General features: G+C 42.9%; 1 protein-coding gene across 1 annotated transcript in view; it reads left to right on the top strand.

Moving 5' to 3' along the window:
- phlpp2 (PH domain and leucine rich repeat protein phosphatase 2) overlaps positions 1–19,477 on the top strand; it is a gene marked incomplete at its 3' end in the record, with an annotated part of 38,860 nt that overhangs the window by 14,990 nt on the left and 4,393 nt on the right. Inside the window, exons 5-12 of the mRNA XM_079997559.1 lie at positions 37–162; positions 1,882–2,036; positions 12,456–12,602; positions 12,971–13,201; positions 14,966–15,168; positions 15,287–15,347; positions 17,749–17,844; positions 18,757–18,912. Of these exons, the coding sequence (XP_079853685.1) occupies positions 37–162; positions 1,882–2,036; positions 12,456–12,602; positions 12,971–13,201; positions 14,966–15,168; positions 15,287–15,347; positions 17,749–17,844; positions 18,757–18,912 (1,175 nt within the window). The remainder of the gene's footprint in view (positions 1–36; positions 163–1,881; positions 2,037–12,455; positions 12,603–12,970; positions 13,202–14,965; positions 15,169–15,286; positions 15,348–17,748; positions 17,845–18,756; positions 18,913–19,477) is intronic.

Genomic DNA, 19,477 nt, shown 5'->3' on the forward strand with positions numbered 1-19,477 from the left:
TTGCTCAAAATGGTATGAATTACTCCTATTATTCAGGTGGAGGAGGTGAAGAGAAGACAGCACTGTCTGATGTTCAGCTCGGCTGGATCACAGGCCCAGACGTACTTTGTGAACTTTGACACACTGGCCGACTATCAAAGATGGCATCGCCAGGCATCCAAAGTGAGCATGGTCCCAAATAAAAGCTGTGTTTATGTTCTGTCAGGAATATAATATGTCACCGTGTTTGCACAAAATGCTTCTGATTGGTACCAGTGAAGAAAGGAAGCCTTTGTGTCTGGCGTGAACAGTTTATTATGAGGTGTTCATGACATAAACTTTTACAGTAGTACTCACTATAGATGCAAGTGTATTTAGTATAAACTAAGTACTGTGTGTGGATGAGAGGGTGTGAAATGGTCTACACTAATATTTCATATGTATTGAACACTGTTTGCCTTCCAGACAAACTTGTCAGGTCCCCGCCAAGTCAATTGGACGGCAATTATTGAGTCTGCTCTGCCGAGTCTGCTGTGTCTCTAATGTCCTCATTAATGATTGTCGTGTCCCAGCTCCTTCCTGGCCGCGAGCGGCTTCCGTCCACCGGAGCAAAACCAACACAACGCAATCTTGGAAAGAAAAAGCTGAAAGAATAAAAACGGAAATCCCATTAGTTGCAGATTCATGCTCATTCCAGCATCTCACTCTGCTACGGCGTTGCCGATAACTGGGTTAGAGTAGCCTGTTAGCACATTGTTTTTAGACAGAGACTGAGCAGTTTCTATGGAGATGGGGCTTGACAACTGATGTGGGTTTTGGTTGGATTTGGGCCAGTTTATATGCTACGCTGCACAATTTTGTGTGTGTGTGCGCGCGTACGCTCCAAGTGTGTGAGTAAGCAAGCCAGTGAGTTGGTGAACGAAGTGCTTTGCAAATTGTTTGCACGGTGCCAACGCTTCAAGGAGCATGTTGACAAAATGAAATCCCAAAAGGCCACACTCTTTCTTTTATATCCAGTAAATTGTACTATTAACTGTACTATTAAATATAAAAATATGTATGAATATATTGTGTACATGCTAGGTTATAAATATATTATAATATACTATAAATATATTTACTGTAGTATTTACTATATATATCACTGATCCCTGCTGTGGACATTTTAGTAGGTGTCAGATGTATCGACCAGTGGTAAATAAATGTTTTCTGTCATTGTCATCTGTAAAGGTGTTCACGTGACAGCGTGCTCTACTGAGCAGCTGGCCCATTTTCCTGGATCCTTCCACAGTGTGTGGTCCTGTATTGTTAGTGAGTGATGAGTAATGAGAGAGAAAAAGCAGCAAAGCCTTTCTACGCTGCATTATGATCAATTCGATTAGATAAACAATAAATGGTGTTCGTTGTGCTTGTGTAGGTGAATGAGATGATGTCACCAGTCTTCTGACATGTGTGTGCCGTCAAAAGTAAGCGAAAGGACAATATGATGTTCTTCAGTTGAAGAGCGTTTGACCTATTCAAGTATTATGTAACCTAGTACATAAATAGCTTAAATAGAGGAAGTGGTTCCTAGTATGGGGTCCGGGGACCCCCAACAAGAGGTTCCGGGGGTTCCCCCTGAAAAATGATCAACAGTTGAACCACCAGTTTTGATCACATTTTCTCATCATCTCGTATCACTGTAACTATACTATAGACAAATATGGAGGTTTGGACTAAATCATATTAAACAATAAAAATTAGGATCAGATTGGGCAGTGACAACATTTTATTGTTAAATGGGGTCCGTGGCCTCATGCGTACGAAATTGATGGTCCTTGGTCTGAAAAAGAATAAACAAGAAACCCTGTCCTAGACAACTGGACTATTAAAAGCGCATTTTGCTTGTTTGTGTTTGTAAAGGTGGTGTCTCAGACGGTCAGCCTGGTGGATCTGTCATGCTACAGCCTGGAGGCCGTGCCCGAATATCTGTTTTACAGCCAGGACCTTACCCACCTCAACCTCCGACACAACTTCATGAGCCTCCACGGCCCTGGAGGTCTGCTCAACCTGCCCAGGTACCTTGCTTCCCTCTTGTTTGCCTTGTTTGCCAGGCCCCAGGGTCCCGTTGTGACCACACCCCTTTCGAGCGAGATAATGAGTCCGTTCCTCCGGCTTGACAGGCTGGCGGAGGGACATGAACACCTCAGAATATCTGTTTGGAATGATGGCTGATCCAGCTACTGTGGGGACATAACCTGGACTTATTATCATCCACCCAAAGCGTCCAACGAGTTTTAATGTGGAGCCTCTTAGCAGCATAAAATCTGTGATTAGTGTGGTGTTCATTATATAAGCGTGGCATGTGATGTGCTCTTTCTCTTGCTTATCACACGGCTTAAGTTTTTTCAGGCAGATAAGTGAGTTGCCCCGTCCAGATCGTATCTCTTTATCTTCTCCAAAAGCTTTTAGAGTTCAACCAGTATTTTGTCAAAGAGGCTTTGGTTCACTTTGCGACCGCTCACCCACACACACACACACACACACACACACACACACACACACACACACACACACACACACACACACACACACACACACACACACTTAGGATGCGACGCTGCATGATATGTTATCAAACTGTTCAATACGCACACGTGAACTATTACACTATTTCAATATCATGGTAGAAGTCCACCGGATGCGTTGGCGCAACGTACGAGGGATGTGTGCCATAAGTGCTGCTTCCAATTGAATCCACCGTTGGAGCTCCACCAGCCACGTCAGCCGAGCGGGGACTGCACAGAGTCACACAGCGTTTCTCTATTTTTGCGCCAGACGTCTATTTTTTTTTTAACTTTGTGCGGCCACGTGAGCCTTTTCCATAGAGACAAGATAAAACTACATAGAAATATTTTTGTAAAGAGTGCAATCAATCAAGGTGTCCATTTGGATAATAACCCCCTCGGATGGCTGTGTCCATCCGAGGGGCCGGGAGGTGCCCTGGCTGGAAAGCAGCTCACCCACTGTCACCTCAGGTTCACAAAGCAAAGGCATACACGCACTGGTCTTGCTGTGAAGTTTTATTCAATAAGTTATTTTACTATTATTATTTATGTGTGGAAAAATACTGTTTGTACCGGTTCTACACAAAAATAACAAACTTTAGTACTGTTTTTTATGTTTTTATTTATATATATATATATATATATATATATATATATATATATATTAACAATAGAATCTAGCCACTGGGGGTGCACAAGCGAGTGTATCATCAGTGCCGCTCCCAAGCCTGGATGAATAGAGAGGGTTGCGTCAGGAAGGGCACCCGGCTTAAAAACCATGCCAAATCAAGCATGTGGACAACAAATCTGATTTCCATACCGGATCGGTCGAGGCCTGGGTTAACAACGACAACAACTGGTGCCATTAGCCAACAGGGTGCCAGCGGAAATTGTGCTACTGTCGGCCGAAGAAGAAGAGGGGGAAGGCGTGTCCGGAGACAGCAGGAGAGGAAGAAAGGTAGGAGAGTAGAGTTGGGAGTAGGAACTTTGAACATTGGCACAATGAAGGGTAAAGAGAGAGAGCTGGCTGACATGATGGAGAGAAGGAAGGTATATGTACTATCTGTGCAAGAGACCAGGTGGAAGGGGAGTAAGGCCAGGAGTATCGGGGCCGGGTACAAACTGTTCTACCATGGAGTAGATGGCAGGAGAAATTGGGTATGGATAGTCTTGAAGCAAGAATATGTCAAAAGTGTTTTGGAGGTGACGAGAGTGTCGGACAGAGTGATGAGCATGAAGCTGGAAATTGATGGGGTGATAACGAATGTGGTCAGTGCATATGCTCCCTAAGTTGGGTGTGAGATGGAAGAGAGAGAATAATTCTGTAGTGGTGGAGAGCGTCCCCAAGGGAGAGAGAGTGGTCGTTGGTGCAGATCTCAATGGGCATGTTGGCGAAGGGATCAGAGACATAGGTGACGAGAAGGTGATGGGTATGTATGGTGTCAAGGAGAGGAATGTGGAAGGACAGATGGTGGTGGATTTCACCAAAAGGATGGAATTGGCCATTGTGAATATGTATTTCAAGAAGAGGGAGGAACACAGGGTGACATACAAGAGTGGAGGAAGGTGCACACAGGTGGACTACATCTTATGCAGGAGGTGACTGCAAAGTGGTGGTAGTGGAGTGTGTTGCATACAATCTAGGGAGGTAGGCAATAGGCAGGCATTAGGTGGGAATGAACGGTTACCAGATGACTGGGAAACAACTGCAGAAGTGGTGAGGGAGACGGCCAAGAAGGTACTCAGTGTATCATGTGGGAAGAGGAAGGAAGACAAGGACTCTTGGTCGTGGAATAAGGAAGTACAGGGGAGCATAGAGCAGAAGAGGTTGGCGAAGAAGAAAAGGGATAGTCAGAGAGATGAAGAAAGTAAACCCCATGTGAGCACGGGGAGAACATGCAAACTCCGCACAGAAAGGCTCCTATTTGGGAGATAACCCGCCGCAGGTTGGACAGGAAGGAGAAAAGGACATCAAGGATCAGCTCTGAGCCCTTTCTTGTTTGCAATGGTGATCGACAGGTTAACAGACGAAATCAGGCAGGAGTCTCCGTGGACTATGGTGTTCGCGGATGACATTGTGATTTGTAGCGAGAGTAGGGAACAGGTTGAGGAGAGCCTGGAGAAGTGGAGGCATGCATTAGAGAGAAGAGGAATGAAAGTCAGCAGGAGTAAGACAGAATACATGTGCCTGAATGGGAGGGAGGGCGGCAAAAAGCTGAGAATGCAAGGAGTGGAGGTGGAGAAGGCGGATGAGTTCAAGTACTTGGGGTCGACCATCCAAAGCAGTGGAGAGTGCGGGAGAGAGGTGAATAAGAGAGTACAGGCAGGGTGGGGTAGGTGGAGAAGAGTGTCCGGAGTGATCTGTGACAGAAGGGTTCCAGCAAGCGTGAAGGGGAAGGTCTACAGGACGGTAGTGAGACCAGCTATGTTGTACGGTTTAGAGGCGGTGGCACTGACAAAATAGCAGGTGGCTGAACTGGAGGTGGCAGAGTTGAGGATGTTGAGATTTTCAATGGGAGTGACAAGGATGGACAGGATTAAGAATGAGTACATTAGAGGGACAGCTCAGGATGGACAGTTTGGTGAAAAATTGAGAGGCGATTGAGATGGTTTGGACATGTGTGAGAGAATAGAAGAATCTTTAATTGTCACACAGCACACCACATGCACGCACACATGCTTTGGATGGTGGCCAGTGAAATGAGGCGTCTGCAATTAACCATCCTTGGCTTGTCCTTCCTCCGGGGGCGCAGCCAGGAGCAGTGGGCAACATTCGTGGACGCACCCGGGGACGAGTGTCCATAACTGGTCAGACGATGATGTGTGCATGTTTTTGGTAGGGGTCCTTACTGACGTTAGGTGGAGGAAACCCCATCTTAGCACAGGGAGAACATGCAAACTCCACACAGAAAGGCTCCTATTTTTGAGGATAACCTGCCCGGAGCACAGTGCCAACAGCGACCTTCTTGCTGTGAGGCAGCATTGCAATGCACTGCGCCACCGTGCCACGATAAAAAGCTTGTCATCAGGCCCCAGTGAGAAGGGGAGATGTAGGGGAGATGAGAGTTACATTGGGAGAAGGATGCTGAGGATGGAGCTGCCAGGCAAAAAGGAGGAAAAGAGGAAGGCCAAAGAGAAGGTTTACGGATGTGGCGAGGGAGGACATGCAGGCGGTTGGTGTAAGGGAGGAAGATGCGCAGAACAGAAGGTATTGGAGGCAGATGATCTGCTGTGGCGACCCCTAATGGGAGCAGCCGAAAGGAGAAGAAGAAATAAATAAACAATGAATGGAAATTTATATTTGAATTACTCTCTACCCTGGACACCTCCCCTCCAATCAGATGAACTTGTGCAGATTATAACAACCCACCAATGACCTTAAACCCCCCTCTCTCTCCACCCCCCACAGTCATACACACAGAGCGTTTCACTAGTTATTTATGACAGACTACTATAAAAACATTTTTAAACCTTTTAACTTTTAAAATTTATTTAAAAAAAAAAAGTAAATATAAAGATACCGAATCCGTACCAACTACCGTAGCTTCGGAAGAGATCCTGTGATATTGGAGCTGGTGGATTGATTGATGGTGGATAGTTAGATAGAAAGGCGTGCAGTGCATATTTTAATGTGTTGTGACTCCCAGCAGCCACATTGATGACTGATATCATCTGGGTGTGTGCGAGGTCAGCACCGCTTAGTGTATGTGGATGATGCAACACACACCCTGCATGAAGTCATCCTATCATTTACACCTTTTTACCGCGTCAATTGCAGTCACAAACCACTTTCTGGAAAAGTGTCCAGACAGCTGATGCATTCAGTGATTGCAGTATATTTGTGAAGAGGAAGGGACGACCTCTTTCTACTATTTCACTATACGTAGCATCCCATAGCATTCAGCTGCTTTTCAAGCTGTAATTGAAACAAATCCCACTCTTCTAGTTTACATTTCTGATGAATATACTTTCATTCATCTTCATGGTGCAAACTCTTGTTTTGATGTAGCTGATCTAGGTTCCTTTGACGCAATAGCAGATCTACTGCCTCAGTATGCCAATGTTGAGCATTGGAATGTTGAGCACATTTTAGTGACCAAGCCTTTTTAACTGACATTCTCCACAAATCCCAGATGTTCAAATGGCACCTGACTTTTTCATAAAAATCTTTCTTTCAGCGGTTGATAAACATGCACCAAAAAACATTCAGCAACATTCAAAAAAACCTACAGAGTAGCACCCTGGTTTTCACACGAGTTGTCAGCTTTGCTTACGGAGAGGAACAAGTGCCTGGTCTCATGCCAAACACTCAGGGGATCCTTTACACTGGCTATTATTGAGGCAACTTAGAAATAAATTTACTTCAGTAGTGAGAAAAGCCAAATCAAATTTTTATTTAGACCTACAGTGGTTCCCAGCTCCTACTCAAACCCAGCAAAATTGTGGGCAGCAGTAAACTCAAACAAAAACACTAATTCCCTACCTACACACATTAAATATGGTGACTGCTTGATTTCAGAACAGAATGAGATTTGCTTAGACTTCAATAAACACTCTGCTGATGCTGAGGATCTATTTGAAAAGGCCCCCTTCTTATTGATGTTCATTGTGTGTCCACCAGTTATCACAGGGCAATTAACGCATATTTAATCTTTCTATCTCAACAAGCAGATTTCCGAGTGTTTGGATATTGACCAACGTGATTCATTTACCTAAAGAAGGTGATAGAGTTGACTTAAATAATTACCGTCCTGCTGAGCAAAAATCGTGGAATCTTGGGTAAACACCAACTCAAGTCTTTTCTTTTAAGTCACTCCCTATTAAGTCTGCACCAATCTGGTTTTAGAGCTAAATCATCTATTACAAACCCTCATTATTGCCAGTTGTTAATGTTTTTCTAAAATTTATAATATAATCTACCTTTCCTATATAATATATACATAAATAATTTTATTTCATGTACTGTATGCTTTAACGCCACACGATCCTTCTAAACCAAAGCCAGGTCTCCCTGCAACAATCGGGCTGTCTCTGTCGTGCGCTGTCTTTGGAGTTTACCATGCATTGCAAAGCCAGCATTGTTCCTCACCTCCCTTTCGCAGTGGACTATGTAGAAATAATAACATTAATAATAATATATAGCTGCAGGCAGCAATACACATGGTGCAGTTTAGTCGTGTTGGGTGCGTTTTACAGTTTCCTGGGTTCTCTGAAAGGCAGCACAATTTTCCAAGTTTAGCATGGGCTCCCCTTGGTCTGTCCTCTCCTGGTTTCCCGTCTCACGAAGCAACCACTATGCTGTCCACACAGCCCAGCCCTCCTGTCTTTAAAACAACCGTCCATGTTTGCCTGTAAAGCAGAACTTCCCATTGGAAGGAGGAGCAATGCCAGAGCCCTACAAAATTACCTCCAGCAGGCCACTAATGTGCATGTTTCTGCTCAAACTGTCAGAAACATGAGGGTGGTATGAGGGCCCGACGTCGAGAAGTGGGGTCGTGCTCACAGTCCAACACCGTGCAACCCGATTGGCATTCCTCAGAGAACACCAGGATTGGCAGATTCGCCATTGGTGCCCTGTGCTCTTCACGGATGAAAGCAGGTTCACACTGGGCACATGTGACCGACGTGACAGTCTGGGGACGCCGTGGAGAACGTTCTGCTGCCTGCAACATCCTCCAGCATGAGCGGTTTGGCGGTGGGTCAGTGATGGTCTGGGGAGGCATATCCTTGGAGGGCCGCACAGACCTCCATGTGCTAGCCAGAGGTACCGAGACTGCCATTAGGTACCGGGATGAGATCCTCAGATCCATTGTCAGACCATATGCTGGTGCAGTGGGCCCTGGGTTCCTTCTGATGCATGACAATGCTTGGCCTCATGTGGCTGGAGTGTGTCAGCAGTTCCTGCATGACGAAGGCATTGATGCTACGGACTGGCCTGCCCGTTCCCCAGACCTGGATCCAATTGTGCACCTCTGGGACATCATGTCTTGTTCCATCCAGTGACGCCACGTCACACCACAGACTGTCCAGGAGTTGAGTTATGCCCTGATCCAGGTCTGGGAGGATATCCCTCATGAGAACATCTGTTGTCTCATCAGGAGCATGCCGTTGTAGGGAGTGCATACAGGCACATGGAGGCCACACACACTACTGAGCCTCATTTTGAATTGTCTTGGGGGAATTTCCACAGAATATTTTGAGCGTGATTCTGAATCCAGGCCTCCATGGGTTAATGATTTTGATTTCCATTGATCATTCTTATGTTATTTTGTTCTCAACGCATTCCACTTTGTAATGAATAAAGATTTTCAACTGGAATATTTAATTCATCGAGATCTAGGATGTGTTGTTTAAGTGTTCCCTTTATTTTTTTGAGCAGTGTAGTAAGACGCTCTGAGGTCATCATATAGAGCATCTTACTGTCCGTAGGTGGATAGATTTGGATGAAATTTAAACCATGAGTTCCTTGTTATACAGCCGTTTAAATCACACCATCACCATGTTTCTAGCCTACCCGGAAGTATGTCTTCTAGATAGTTTTAACCTGGTTGGTCATTCTTTGGACTGGCGTATTGGCACTCTGGCCCTAAAATGGCGAAATTTTTGGTCGTTTTTTTGCTAATATCTGCACCGTATGTGGATCAATTTGGATGAAACTTCGGCAACAAAGTTTTTGTCACAGCGCAGTTCAAACAAAACATGAAGCGTGTTGGTGTGTTACTCAGAGGTTGGTTTCCCAAATAGTTTTAGGCTTCAAAATTCCAAGAATATGGGGTTATTTTTCCTCTTACAATAACAATAAGGGGCTGCTGTACAATAATAATAATAATAATAATAAGGACTAATTTGGACTCGACCAATGAGGACACATTCAGAATGTGTACCTCATGAATATTCATACCTTGCCAAGAAAATATATCCGCTACCTGCTGCTTTCTGGACTTTCTCTTTTTCTTTTTCCCAGCGGTTAAAGTTATTTATTCTGGAACATTCAACTCAATAAAACACAGTTGTTGCCATGTTATTCTCCTGCCATGATTATATAAATAATGTCGGGAAAGGAGTCAGTCTTCTTTTTCCCACTAAAACCACACAATGTGTCCTGCTTAAATATGGATATTATTTGGGCCGATATTATTGTATTTTATCCAAAGTTGACAATTGATATTTGATTTTGAAAGGAAAAAAAACCCTACTCGGCTCTCCACTCAGCTCCGTCTTTGTGCATCTCTGGGAGAGACGCCCCCCCCCCCCCCCCCCCCCGCCCCCCCCCCCCCTCAACTATCCGACTAAAACATTGGTCTGTCGGGTTGGGGAACCCCTTTTTAGTCCACATACAGTATAATACAGCTGTTTTGTTTCCAATTGAATCTCGATGCCCATTTACGCAAAAAAAAATAAAAGTAAAAAACATGTCTTATAAATAGGGCACCATGGACATTGAGGGGCAAAGGGGCAGGTGCACCACCCCCCTGCACTTGCCTTCATCCTGCTTTTTCATGAACAAAACACCGATCGATTTGGTTATTGGGTGATGATCAATCAGCAGCAAAAAATGAATGACCGGTCCAGCCATAATGTTGTGTATTCCACTGATTCTGTACAACTGGCCATGGAGAACTTACAACTTTCCTTTGGTGCTCTTCTGGAAGCTCTTATCAATCTTAAAAGGGACCTATTATGCTCCTTTTTAGACAAGGTAATAGAAGTCTCTGAGGTCCCCAAAACATGTTTTAGAATTTTTTTTCTGAAAATAACACTCAGATTATGCATTAGAGCCATTCTAACAAACCTCTAACATACTGGGTTCTGTGAGACAATGGCGTTTGAGCATGGCTTCCTGGTTTCGTTGTGTTTACTCCATAACTTTCACTGATTTCACCCTATCAGTCCACCAAAATCTGTTTCTGAACAAATTTGAGTAATAAGCAATCCAGTTGCAGAATCTTCACTCATAAGATCTACGAAGCCAAATTTAAAAGTTAATTCCGACTTTGGTCGCCATGCTCCAGGCTTGTGGGAGACATGGACACAGCACCGCGACTCTTGGACATGGGAATGTTTTGTTTCATGTAAACGGCGGAAAATAAAATAAATAAATACATCTAAAAAAAAAAAACAACAATTTTTATTGGTTCTGTTTGGAGAAACACGCAACGGATCGTGCACCGCAGCCTACAGTCTGTGTCTCAATACATTATTATTATTTTTTTAATCTGTGCAGCAGAATTATTTTTTAAATACTTACGTCTGCAGTTCCTTGACAGACAGCTGGTATTAATTCTGATTTCTTTAGAAAGATTTGTTTATTAAGTTACTCAGATGAGGGGTGGTAATAATTCTAATATGTCACAAATGACGGACGACCGAGGCACAAATCACAAAGGCTTATTTCACCGCATTTTTTCTGAAATGGACGGCTCACAAACAACTGACTGAGTTGTCATTTTTCACAGTTTGTGTGTTGTTAGGCCCATCAGAGCCCCAAATGTATGCGCACAAGCACTGAAAAGTGAATATTATTGCATAATAGGTCCCCTTTAAACTGGTACCTAATGCAAATCAAGCTAAATTCCTGCTGTTTACTAGAGCCAAAAATATTGATTATAATGGTTAGTGTATATATCCACTGTGGAGAGTGGAGAGTCACTGAATATAAATATCTTGGTATCTGGCTTGATGAGAAGTTTACATTTTAATACCATGTAGACAATCTTGCCAGCAAACTGCGAGAGAAAATAATGGTTTATTTTACCGAAATTGAACCAGCTTCCCTTTGATTAGTAGGAAAAGGATTGTTAAAGCAGTTTTCCTATCAGTGTTTGATAATGGAGATGGAAATGCTGCTCCTTCCACTTTTAAACCCCTAGACACGGTCTATCATTCTGTGCTCGAATGTATTACTGATGATAGATATGAACAGAAAGGGGTAATAAACATTGGTATCTGTTTATCTTTTACAACTTTATATTGCGATGATACTGGATTTGAACTACGGACCCTATCTAACTCACTACTACTTCTCACTACACTAACTTACACTATTGTTTTTATTTAATTATTGCCCCCTAATGTTATCTCAGCTTTTTTTTTTTTTTACAATTGAGGCTACCCTCAATTGTATTCCCAAGAATTTAAGTAAAGGTTAAATGAATGAATTTCAGTGTATTAATTAAGAGGAAGGAAGTACCCCTTTCTACTATTTCTACATAGCATTCAGCTGCTTTTCAAGCTGTAATCTAAACAATTCCCAATCTTCTAGTTGACATTTGTGATGAATATACTTTCACTCACATTCATGGTGCGAACCCTGGTTTTCTGACAAAATTGCATAAAGTTTAGTTTACTGCTGGCCTTGCAAGTGGTTCTGTAGAGCAGACAATCCACTCGGTATGGGAGTGCACTGTGTTGTCAGGTATTATTATGGAACCGGTCAAGTTCAGAAACTGACCATAATCTGAGCTGGAAGGTCAAAAGCTTCATAGCACGTTGCAAGCACACGCATAACTTCTGCTCTGGAGCTGGCAGACTGTCTACTCCGATTGGTTTTTGTTTTGTTTTTTTTCCACATGCTCACTCTCAGTTTATCCCGGTGAAAATGACAAGAATTAAACTGGAACTGAAGTAGCCCTTTGTTAGAAACACAAGCGAGAATTCTTATTTGTTTAATGGAAATACACACTGTTACTGTTAATTGTATTTATTATTTTACAAATTAACAAGAGAAGAGAAGATTAACTTTCCGATTAACTTCTACAAGAGGAAGCACAGAGAGTACATGAAACTATGTTTTGGCTTGAGAACTTTTTCCATGGCCCACTTAATCAGGATTAACTACAGACAGATCAAGACGTCGCTTTGGGCTCATTTTCAGCCACAGTGCTGCATATACTGACATTATTCACTTTTTTTTTTTTTCCACTTCCTCAGGTTCTCCCAGTTAAAAAGCCTGAACCTGTCGCACAACCGCCTGGGCGTCTTTCCTGAGTCTGTGTGTGAAATCCTCACGCTTACGGAGCTGAACCTCTCCTGCAACGGCCTTCACACCGTCCCCGTGCAGATCGGCAACCTTCAAAGGTGACACAGCATGAAGATTTGCGCATTCTTTATTTCTTATGAAACGTATAGTTTCATAAAACTTATAGTTTCATAAGAAGTAGGACCTTGACTTTTTTTTTTTTTTTATATACTGAATAGATTTGTGTTCATTATCAAGGCCTGCGATTTCAAATCAGTTTAACCATAATAATCCCCTGAATGAAGAAGGGCGAATAAGGACCAGATGTATTGTTATGCAACCGGATTCAGTCATACGTCTTGACCCGGTTGGTTTTCATGCTGTCTACGTGCCGTACTTAATTTGGAACTTATGCGAACCTCCTAGTTAAATCAAATTGGGGGGAAAAAAAAAATCATCGGCTTTCAATCTTTTGCCCGTCCTTCAGCGTGCAGACTCTCTCCCTGGATGGAAATCACTTGAGCTCTCTGCCGGAGGAGCTGGGCGGTCTGTCGCAGCTCAGCAGCCTGGGTCTCTCCTTCAACAGCTTCCCCCACATCCCCCCCGTGCTGGCCAGGCTGAGCGCCGTGGACAAGCTGGCCATGGCCGGGAACCGCGTGGAGAACCTGGAGCTGAGCACGCTGGGCAGGATGAGCCACCTCAAGAACGTTGACTTGCGGTGAGAAGCCCAGGAACTAGCAGCTGCGAGTAGAGAGGCAGTTTATTTTGACGTGTCGTTCACTGGAACACTTGTCTCATCTTTTTCTAGCCCTCTCTCATTTCCCTCCTACGATTACATGTGGCGCATTTATCAATCAATACAATAATTATACTATGATAGGGAAATCTGTAATTTCCCTCCGGGGATAAATAAAGTATCTATTTGTCTGTCTGTCTGTCTGTCTGTTTAATTTTTCGTTCGGCTTGAAGATTTTCATATAGATTCTCAAGCGTGTCAAACACCCCGAGAAGCGTGGAATCAGAGTTAAGATGTAGGAATGGGACATTTTCACCACACAGGAAATTCTGCCAGAGGAGGTGAAACACACACACAATGATTATAAATTGACACAATCTTCCTGCTTCAAAGATAAATACAGAAATACTAGAGTTTGCAGAGAAAACAAATACAACCGAGGAAAGAAATGTCTGGCTTACAGTCTTTTCCCAGCTCTGTATTTGTGACTGTAGCATCTGAATGAGGGTCATTCTCAGATGAAATGCGCTCTTATTTGTCTGCCCTCCTCCTGCTCTTTGTTGTGCTTTACAAATCATGCCATGGCCAGATGCTTGCTTTCAAATTGTAATATATTTTTGGATCATAGTTAACATGGGTTAAGCTATTAACACCCAAAACAACTTCCCCAGTAATGCATTATACAGTACATCATAGTGAAGTGGAGACAGGGAAGAGGACCGGCATATTACCAAATAATAGTTTTTATTATTCAATTTAGCTCAAATTCATGATCTGACTGAAAAAGCTTGACCCTCCAAGACCAACAACATTCCTCTTGCATCTCCTACATGTCAAACTAGACCGACATTAACTTCTGCCATCCTCTAAGTGTTTCTCTACATTTTTTTTCCTGTCCTTCATCTGCCTCAACTTGAGAGGCTCTTACCAACTGAATGGATCTGTATGAGGTAAATAGAGGCGCTGCTTAGATGAGTGCAAATCATATGAAGGAGGCTGTTGATCTTTACCTATCGTGTTATAATGCTGCACTACTTGACAGGTATGAGATTAAAATGGCATTGACATTTTCTTCTCTTTATTGTCACATCACCTGCGGATTTTATTTTACGTATTTAAGTGTTAGGAAATAATATCTAAAATGAACATGGTTTCATATTATTCTCAAACTCAGACATGCTTTGTTTTTGTTTATGTATATATTTTCTAACATTTCTATTCAAAACTAATTACCATGATGGCTGAGCTGTATGTGCTACCTCTACCTGTATCAAACTGCTATGAAGTCCACTAAGTATGAGTATTTATCTGAATGTAAATATATTGGTAAATATGTATATGTGGAAAAACATATTTAAACCTATAAAATAAAAATATCTATGAAATAATAATTTTGCTGCGGACCCCCTGCTGTCTACAGTAGTGAAATACATGGGTTGTGTAATAAGTAGTGAATCTAGGCCATTTTAAAAATAGTTGTTTATTTTGTGCAATCTCTTCTACTTCAAATCCCACTGTCAACTGTGTTTTATTGCTGTTGTTTTGTGATTTTTGGCAAATATAAGAAACCAGAATTAACACCAACATTTTTTTATGTTGATTTTTATATTCATTTTAACCCAGTAATGAATATCCCTGTTCTGCTACAGCGTTCTCTTAACACCAGTTTGTTTTTATTTTGCTTCAGGGAGGAGTGAGGATGTTTTTGGAGGGTGTAACGTTGAGTATTCCGCCCTGTTACTGCAGTCTGAACGGGCTGCGCTGGGTGAAAAGCGAGACTCTGGAGTCAGTGAATCAGGTCGTCCATCTGGACCTGAGGGACAACGGCCTCTCCACCCTGGACCTGAGCTCCGTCTGCAACCTGGAGATGCTGCACTGCCAGCGCAACCTCATCAGAACACTCACGCTCAGCGGGTTCACCCTGAGGACACTGTGCGCCGGCAACAACAGTGAGTGAAATTAAGTCCCTGGTACTACCGCCTGTCCTCCTATAATGTACCGTGTTTGATTATTACACATGCATGTGAATTTCTTTAGATGCTAACAGGGGTTTAAATCTGCCTGTAGGACTGAGTGCCATCAACATCTACCCAGTGCCAAACCAGCTGACACACATGGACCTATCACGGTGAGTTTTACTATTATTGTTATCTATTTTTTGTGTTCGTTTTTTTTACAAATGTTTACACATATTTTCTGAATCTTGGGCTCATTTACCCAAAACTCTAAACACAAAACCACAAACATAAAAAGCAAAACTCTACATTCTCTCGCAAAAGCAAACACTAGCATTCAAAACTGTTTTATCTCTTTCCATAATGTTTTTTTTTGCATCAAAATGACACACACGTGACATCATATGAATAGAACCAACCAACAATATACTCATGTGCTCGACACAAAACACTACTATGAATATCCTATCAGTAGGTTTTAGTATACCTATCTACCTAAAGTAATTTCCTCCTGGGATTATTAAAGTATTTCTGATTCTGATTCTATCTATCTATCTACACATACACAAATGCAATACAGTAACAAAACATTATGTGCACGGTGGCACAGTGCACATAATAGCACTGCTGACTCACAGCAAGAAGGTCCTGGGTTCTATTCCTACCTGTGGCGCTGTTGACACCGCGCTCCGGTGGGTTATCTCCTGATTAGGGGCCTTTCTGTGTGGAGTTGTATGTTCTCCCTGTGCTCACATGGGGCTTCCTCCATACAACATATAAGAACCCTGACTAAAAACGTGCACAAGAAACATCGTCTGACCAGCGATGGACGCTGAATTTGTTCCCCGGGCGCAGCAAGCTGCCCACCGCTCATGGCCTGCCCCCTGGAGGAAGGACAAGCCTCGATGTGAGTGTTGGCCGCTGTAGCTGCACATAATGTATGTGGTGTGTGTGTGTGTGTGACAATAAAAGACGAGCTTAAGCTTGTTAAGTTTAAAACATTTTTATTTACAATTGTTCCAAAATGCAGTATTTTAGAACACTTTTACATACCCACCAGGAAAAACATTCAATATTTTTTCCTTTAAACACAATAAGACAAAAACAAATGCAAAAAGAAATTAGGGTGCAGCCTAATTTCTATCTCCTATTTTGATCTGGCCACCGCACCTCATCTACATCATAAGGGATATTCTCCCTGGCTAAACAATGGGGGAAAAAATCTTCTGGAGTGACTAATCCAGCCGCCGAAAAGCCCCCACATCAACTTCACCACATGTATCCTCCATTGCCTGGAGAAGAGGCATGAGTGCAAGGGGATTGGCACTCATAGACCTTCCATCGCCATGCCGAAAAAAGCTTTCCAATTGAGTTTAGGAATGGGGAATATGGTTGGAGGTAAAGAACAATAAATTGTGGGTGGTCAATGAACCAGAGTGGTGGAAACTCACGTTATCCCAGATGACAACATAATTGGGCTGCTCTGGTCCATCCCTCTGCTCGGCTGGAATGGGGAAGCCATATCGTGTCTCCAGGGTGTTGCAGGGACCAAGGCTGGCTGGCTAAAGGCTGCGCACATGGAGATATTCCCTCAGCGCCGTCCGGGGACATTCGCAATGCCACGGTGGCCAATAATGTTCTGTTCCCATCCCATCTTTTGGCTGACTTGGTTCAGGGATTTGGTACATGGGTTTCAGTAATTGCGTTTCATGTTCCAATTTTAGTGTGTAAACAATTCTAAAAAAATATATATTACTACTACAACTACTACTTCTACTAGAATTATATAATAATTATTCACAATATTTATTCTGCCCGAATGCTGAATTTTGACCAATGAGTGTTGATATCAGGGGATGTCGTTTTGGATTTTGGGTTATTTTTTAGAATTTTTTTTTTTTTACCTTTGCTATCTTGGTAAGACATCACAATGTTGTTGTGTTGTGTTGTGTCTACAACAGCGTCACACGCCTACAGTCTTAAGTTTGGCTCTTCTACCAGTCTGCAGAGTACCCTTGGATTGAACTTAAAAGATATGAGACAATTCCTCTCAGAGCAGCAGGAACTTGCAGGCAGAGTCATGGTGTGAAAAGAATGTCCGGGGGGGAGGGAGGGTGTAGCGACCTTGGCGCCTTCTTAACACTAGACACTTGAGAGCATCTTTTAAACATTATGGTCCAGGCAGTCCTAGACTTCCCAGCCAGGATTCCAACCTCTACTCCTGGGGAAATGGTGAAGCTTTTGTTCCCTGTGAAGTAGAAAAAACCTCAGAACACATCCTTACCTGTCGTCTTAATACCCTTGGTCCCGTATTCATTCTCGAAATACCTCGACAGATACAATAATCACAGGAATCCATCACAGCAAGCACTGTCATAGAGCAAGACGGACATCGGCACTGTGGGAAATTAGCATTCCTAGCCCAGAAACTTTACAGTACTTTACCCACTGTGTGTGTGTGTGTGTGTGTGTGTGTGTGTGTGTGTGTGTGTGTGTGTGTGTGTGTGTGTGTGTGTGTGTGTGTGTGTGTGTGTGTGTGTGTGTGTGTGTGTGTGTGTGTGTGTGTGATGACAGGAACCTGTTGGAGTACCTTCCAGACTGGGTCTGCGACAGCAAAAAGATTGAGGTGTTGGATATGACACACAACTTCCTGTCAGAACTTCCTTCCAGGTACGTTTCCCCATCACAGAGTTTCATGTCTAGCCAGCGGTGGGGGTGTATGATGGTTATTCATTGTAGATTCCCAAAAGACTTTGAATCGCCAATTCACCTGACTCTGAAATGCATGGTGAGATGATGATGAAGACGTAATGTGGCAAGTAATTTCTTGCAAAGTGAGCAGCTCCGACGGCTCATCAATCATAGCCAACTCAAGCATTTGCAGTCATTCTGCAACCGACGAACAAAGTGTCGAAAGAGAACAGTGTCAAAAGCAGGTGAAGTCATATCTTTCAATCTCACCAATTTCCTGCTCGTGGTTTCCCGGCTCGCTGCTACTCAAACAGGTTTCGACGTTGATTTAGAAAGCAGAAGAAGCTCGAGAGTCGATGCGTTAATCTGATGGAGCCAGCGGTCTGGAGAGCTTGTTGGACTCTATCTCATATCTCAGGAGAGACACGCCGACAAATCAAAGTTATATAACGTACCAGAGATATGCAGTTTTGTTTTCACTCACCCGGCCTTCAGTTGGCACGTGGGGTCTGTGAACACAGATTAACATGTAAATAAAAATGACAATGCGTGTTTGAGCGAGTGTTTTACAGGTGGAACATTTAGTTGGTTATTCACATTTGCTTCGAAGGAATTTACAAATGCAGACGGTTTCGAATGCAAGATTCAAAAGAAGAATATTAAATATGATTGCTTCTGGATGCAAATTTGTGTTTTAAGTCCATTCTTACTTAAAGCAAAGTTAATGTGGGCTGAATTATTTTTGTTTTTCATATTTCGGCCGAGGTTTGGTTGATAATTGGGGCAATGTGCCCCCAACCACAACTTAAAACCCTCCTCTGTGTGAGTGAGTGGAGGAGTCCCTAATGGAAGCTGATACCGGTTGCTTGTTTTTCTTTCTAAATCGGAAAGAATACTCAACAGTATGAGCCTGAGGAAGCTGCTCGTGGGGAACAATCGTTTGCAGAGAGTGCCTGACCTCCTTGACCACGTCCCCTTGGAAGCCCTGGACCTCCAGCACAACAAGCTCCTCCAGCTTCCCGACAGCCTCTTCTCCAAGGCCTTGAAGTGAGTCGCTCCCTCTCCCCTCTTCGTTCTTCTCTCGTTCCCATTTCTGTCAACTCCTTATGGCTGCTTTTACAACCTCAGATCTAAACCTTAAATATTGCATCCCTCTTTCATGATACGATTCCATCATAGCCCTGGGTGGGATAGTGCAGTGAGTGTGATGTCCAGGTTGTGGATCATGGAACTTGTTTAGGATGTAACATGAGATTTATGCACAGAGCGCCCATTAGCACTTTAAGTGCGCTCATGTATTTTACTATCGTTAATGCTTAGATGTTAGTTAGATTATGCTCACTGCTTATTGTCCAATGGGTGTTTCTTATTATGGTGAACACCGTGCTCTTAGATTTGCTCTACTCAAGGCTAAACAAGGGTAAAAATATGTCATATGTTCTGGTTCAATCTGGTTGCTGTATAGGGTTCAATGGCTGCTTTCTGTGAATGATATCAACTAGACTTGAACTTGAATTAAAAGTTGAGTCATGCTACAATGATTTAACATTAAATAAAAGTTATTTTTTTTTTTAACTCATGTAATCTTGTGATATCTGAAACATTATTGAGT

Source organism: Zeus faber, assembly GCF_960531495.2.
Source record: "Zeus faber genome assembly, chromosome: 3".
Classification (NCBI taxonomy): domain Eukaryota; kingdom Metazoa; phylum Chordata; class Actinopteri; order Zeiformes; family Zeidae; genus Zeus; species Zeus faber.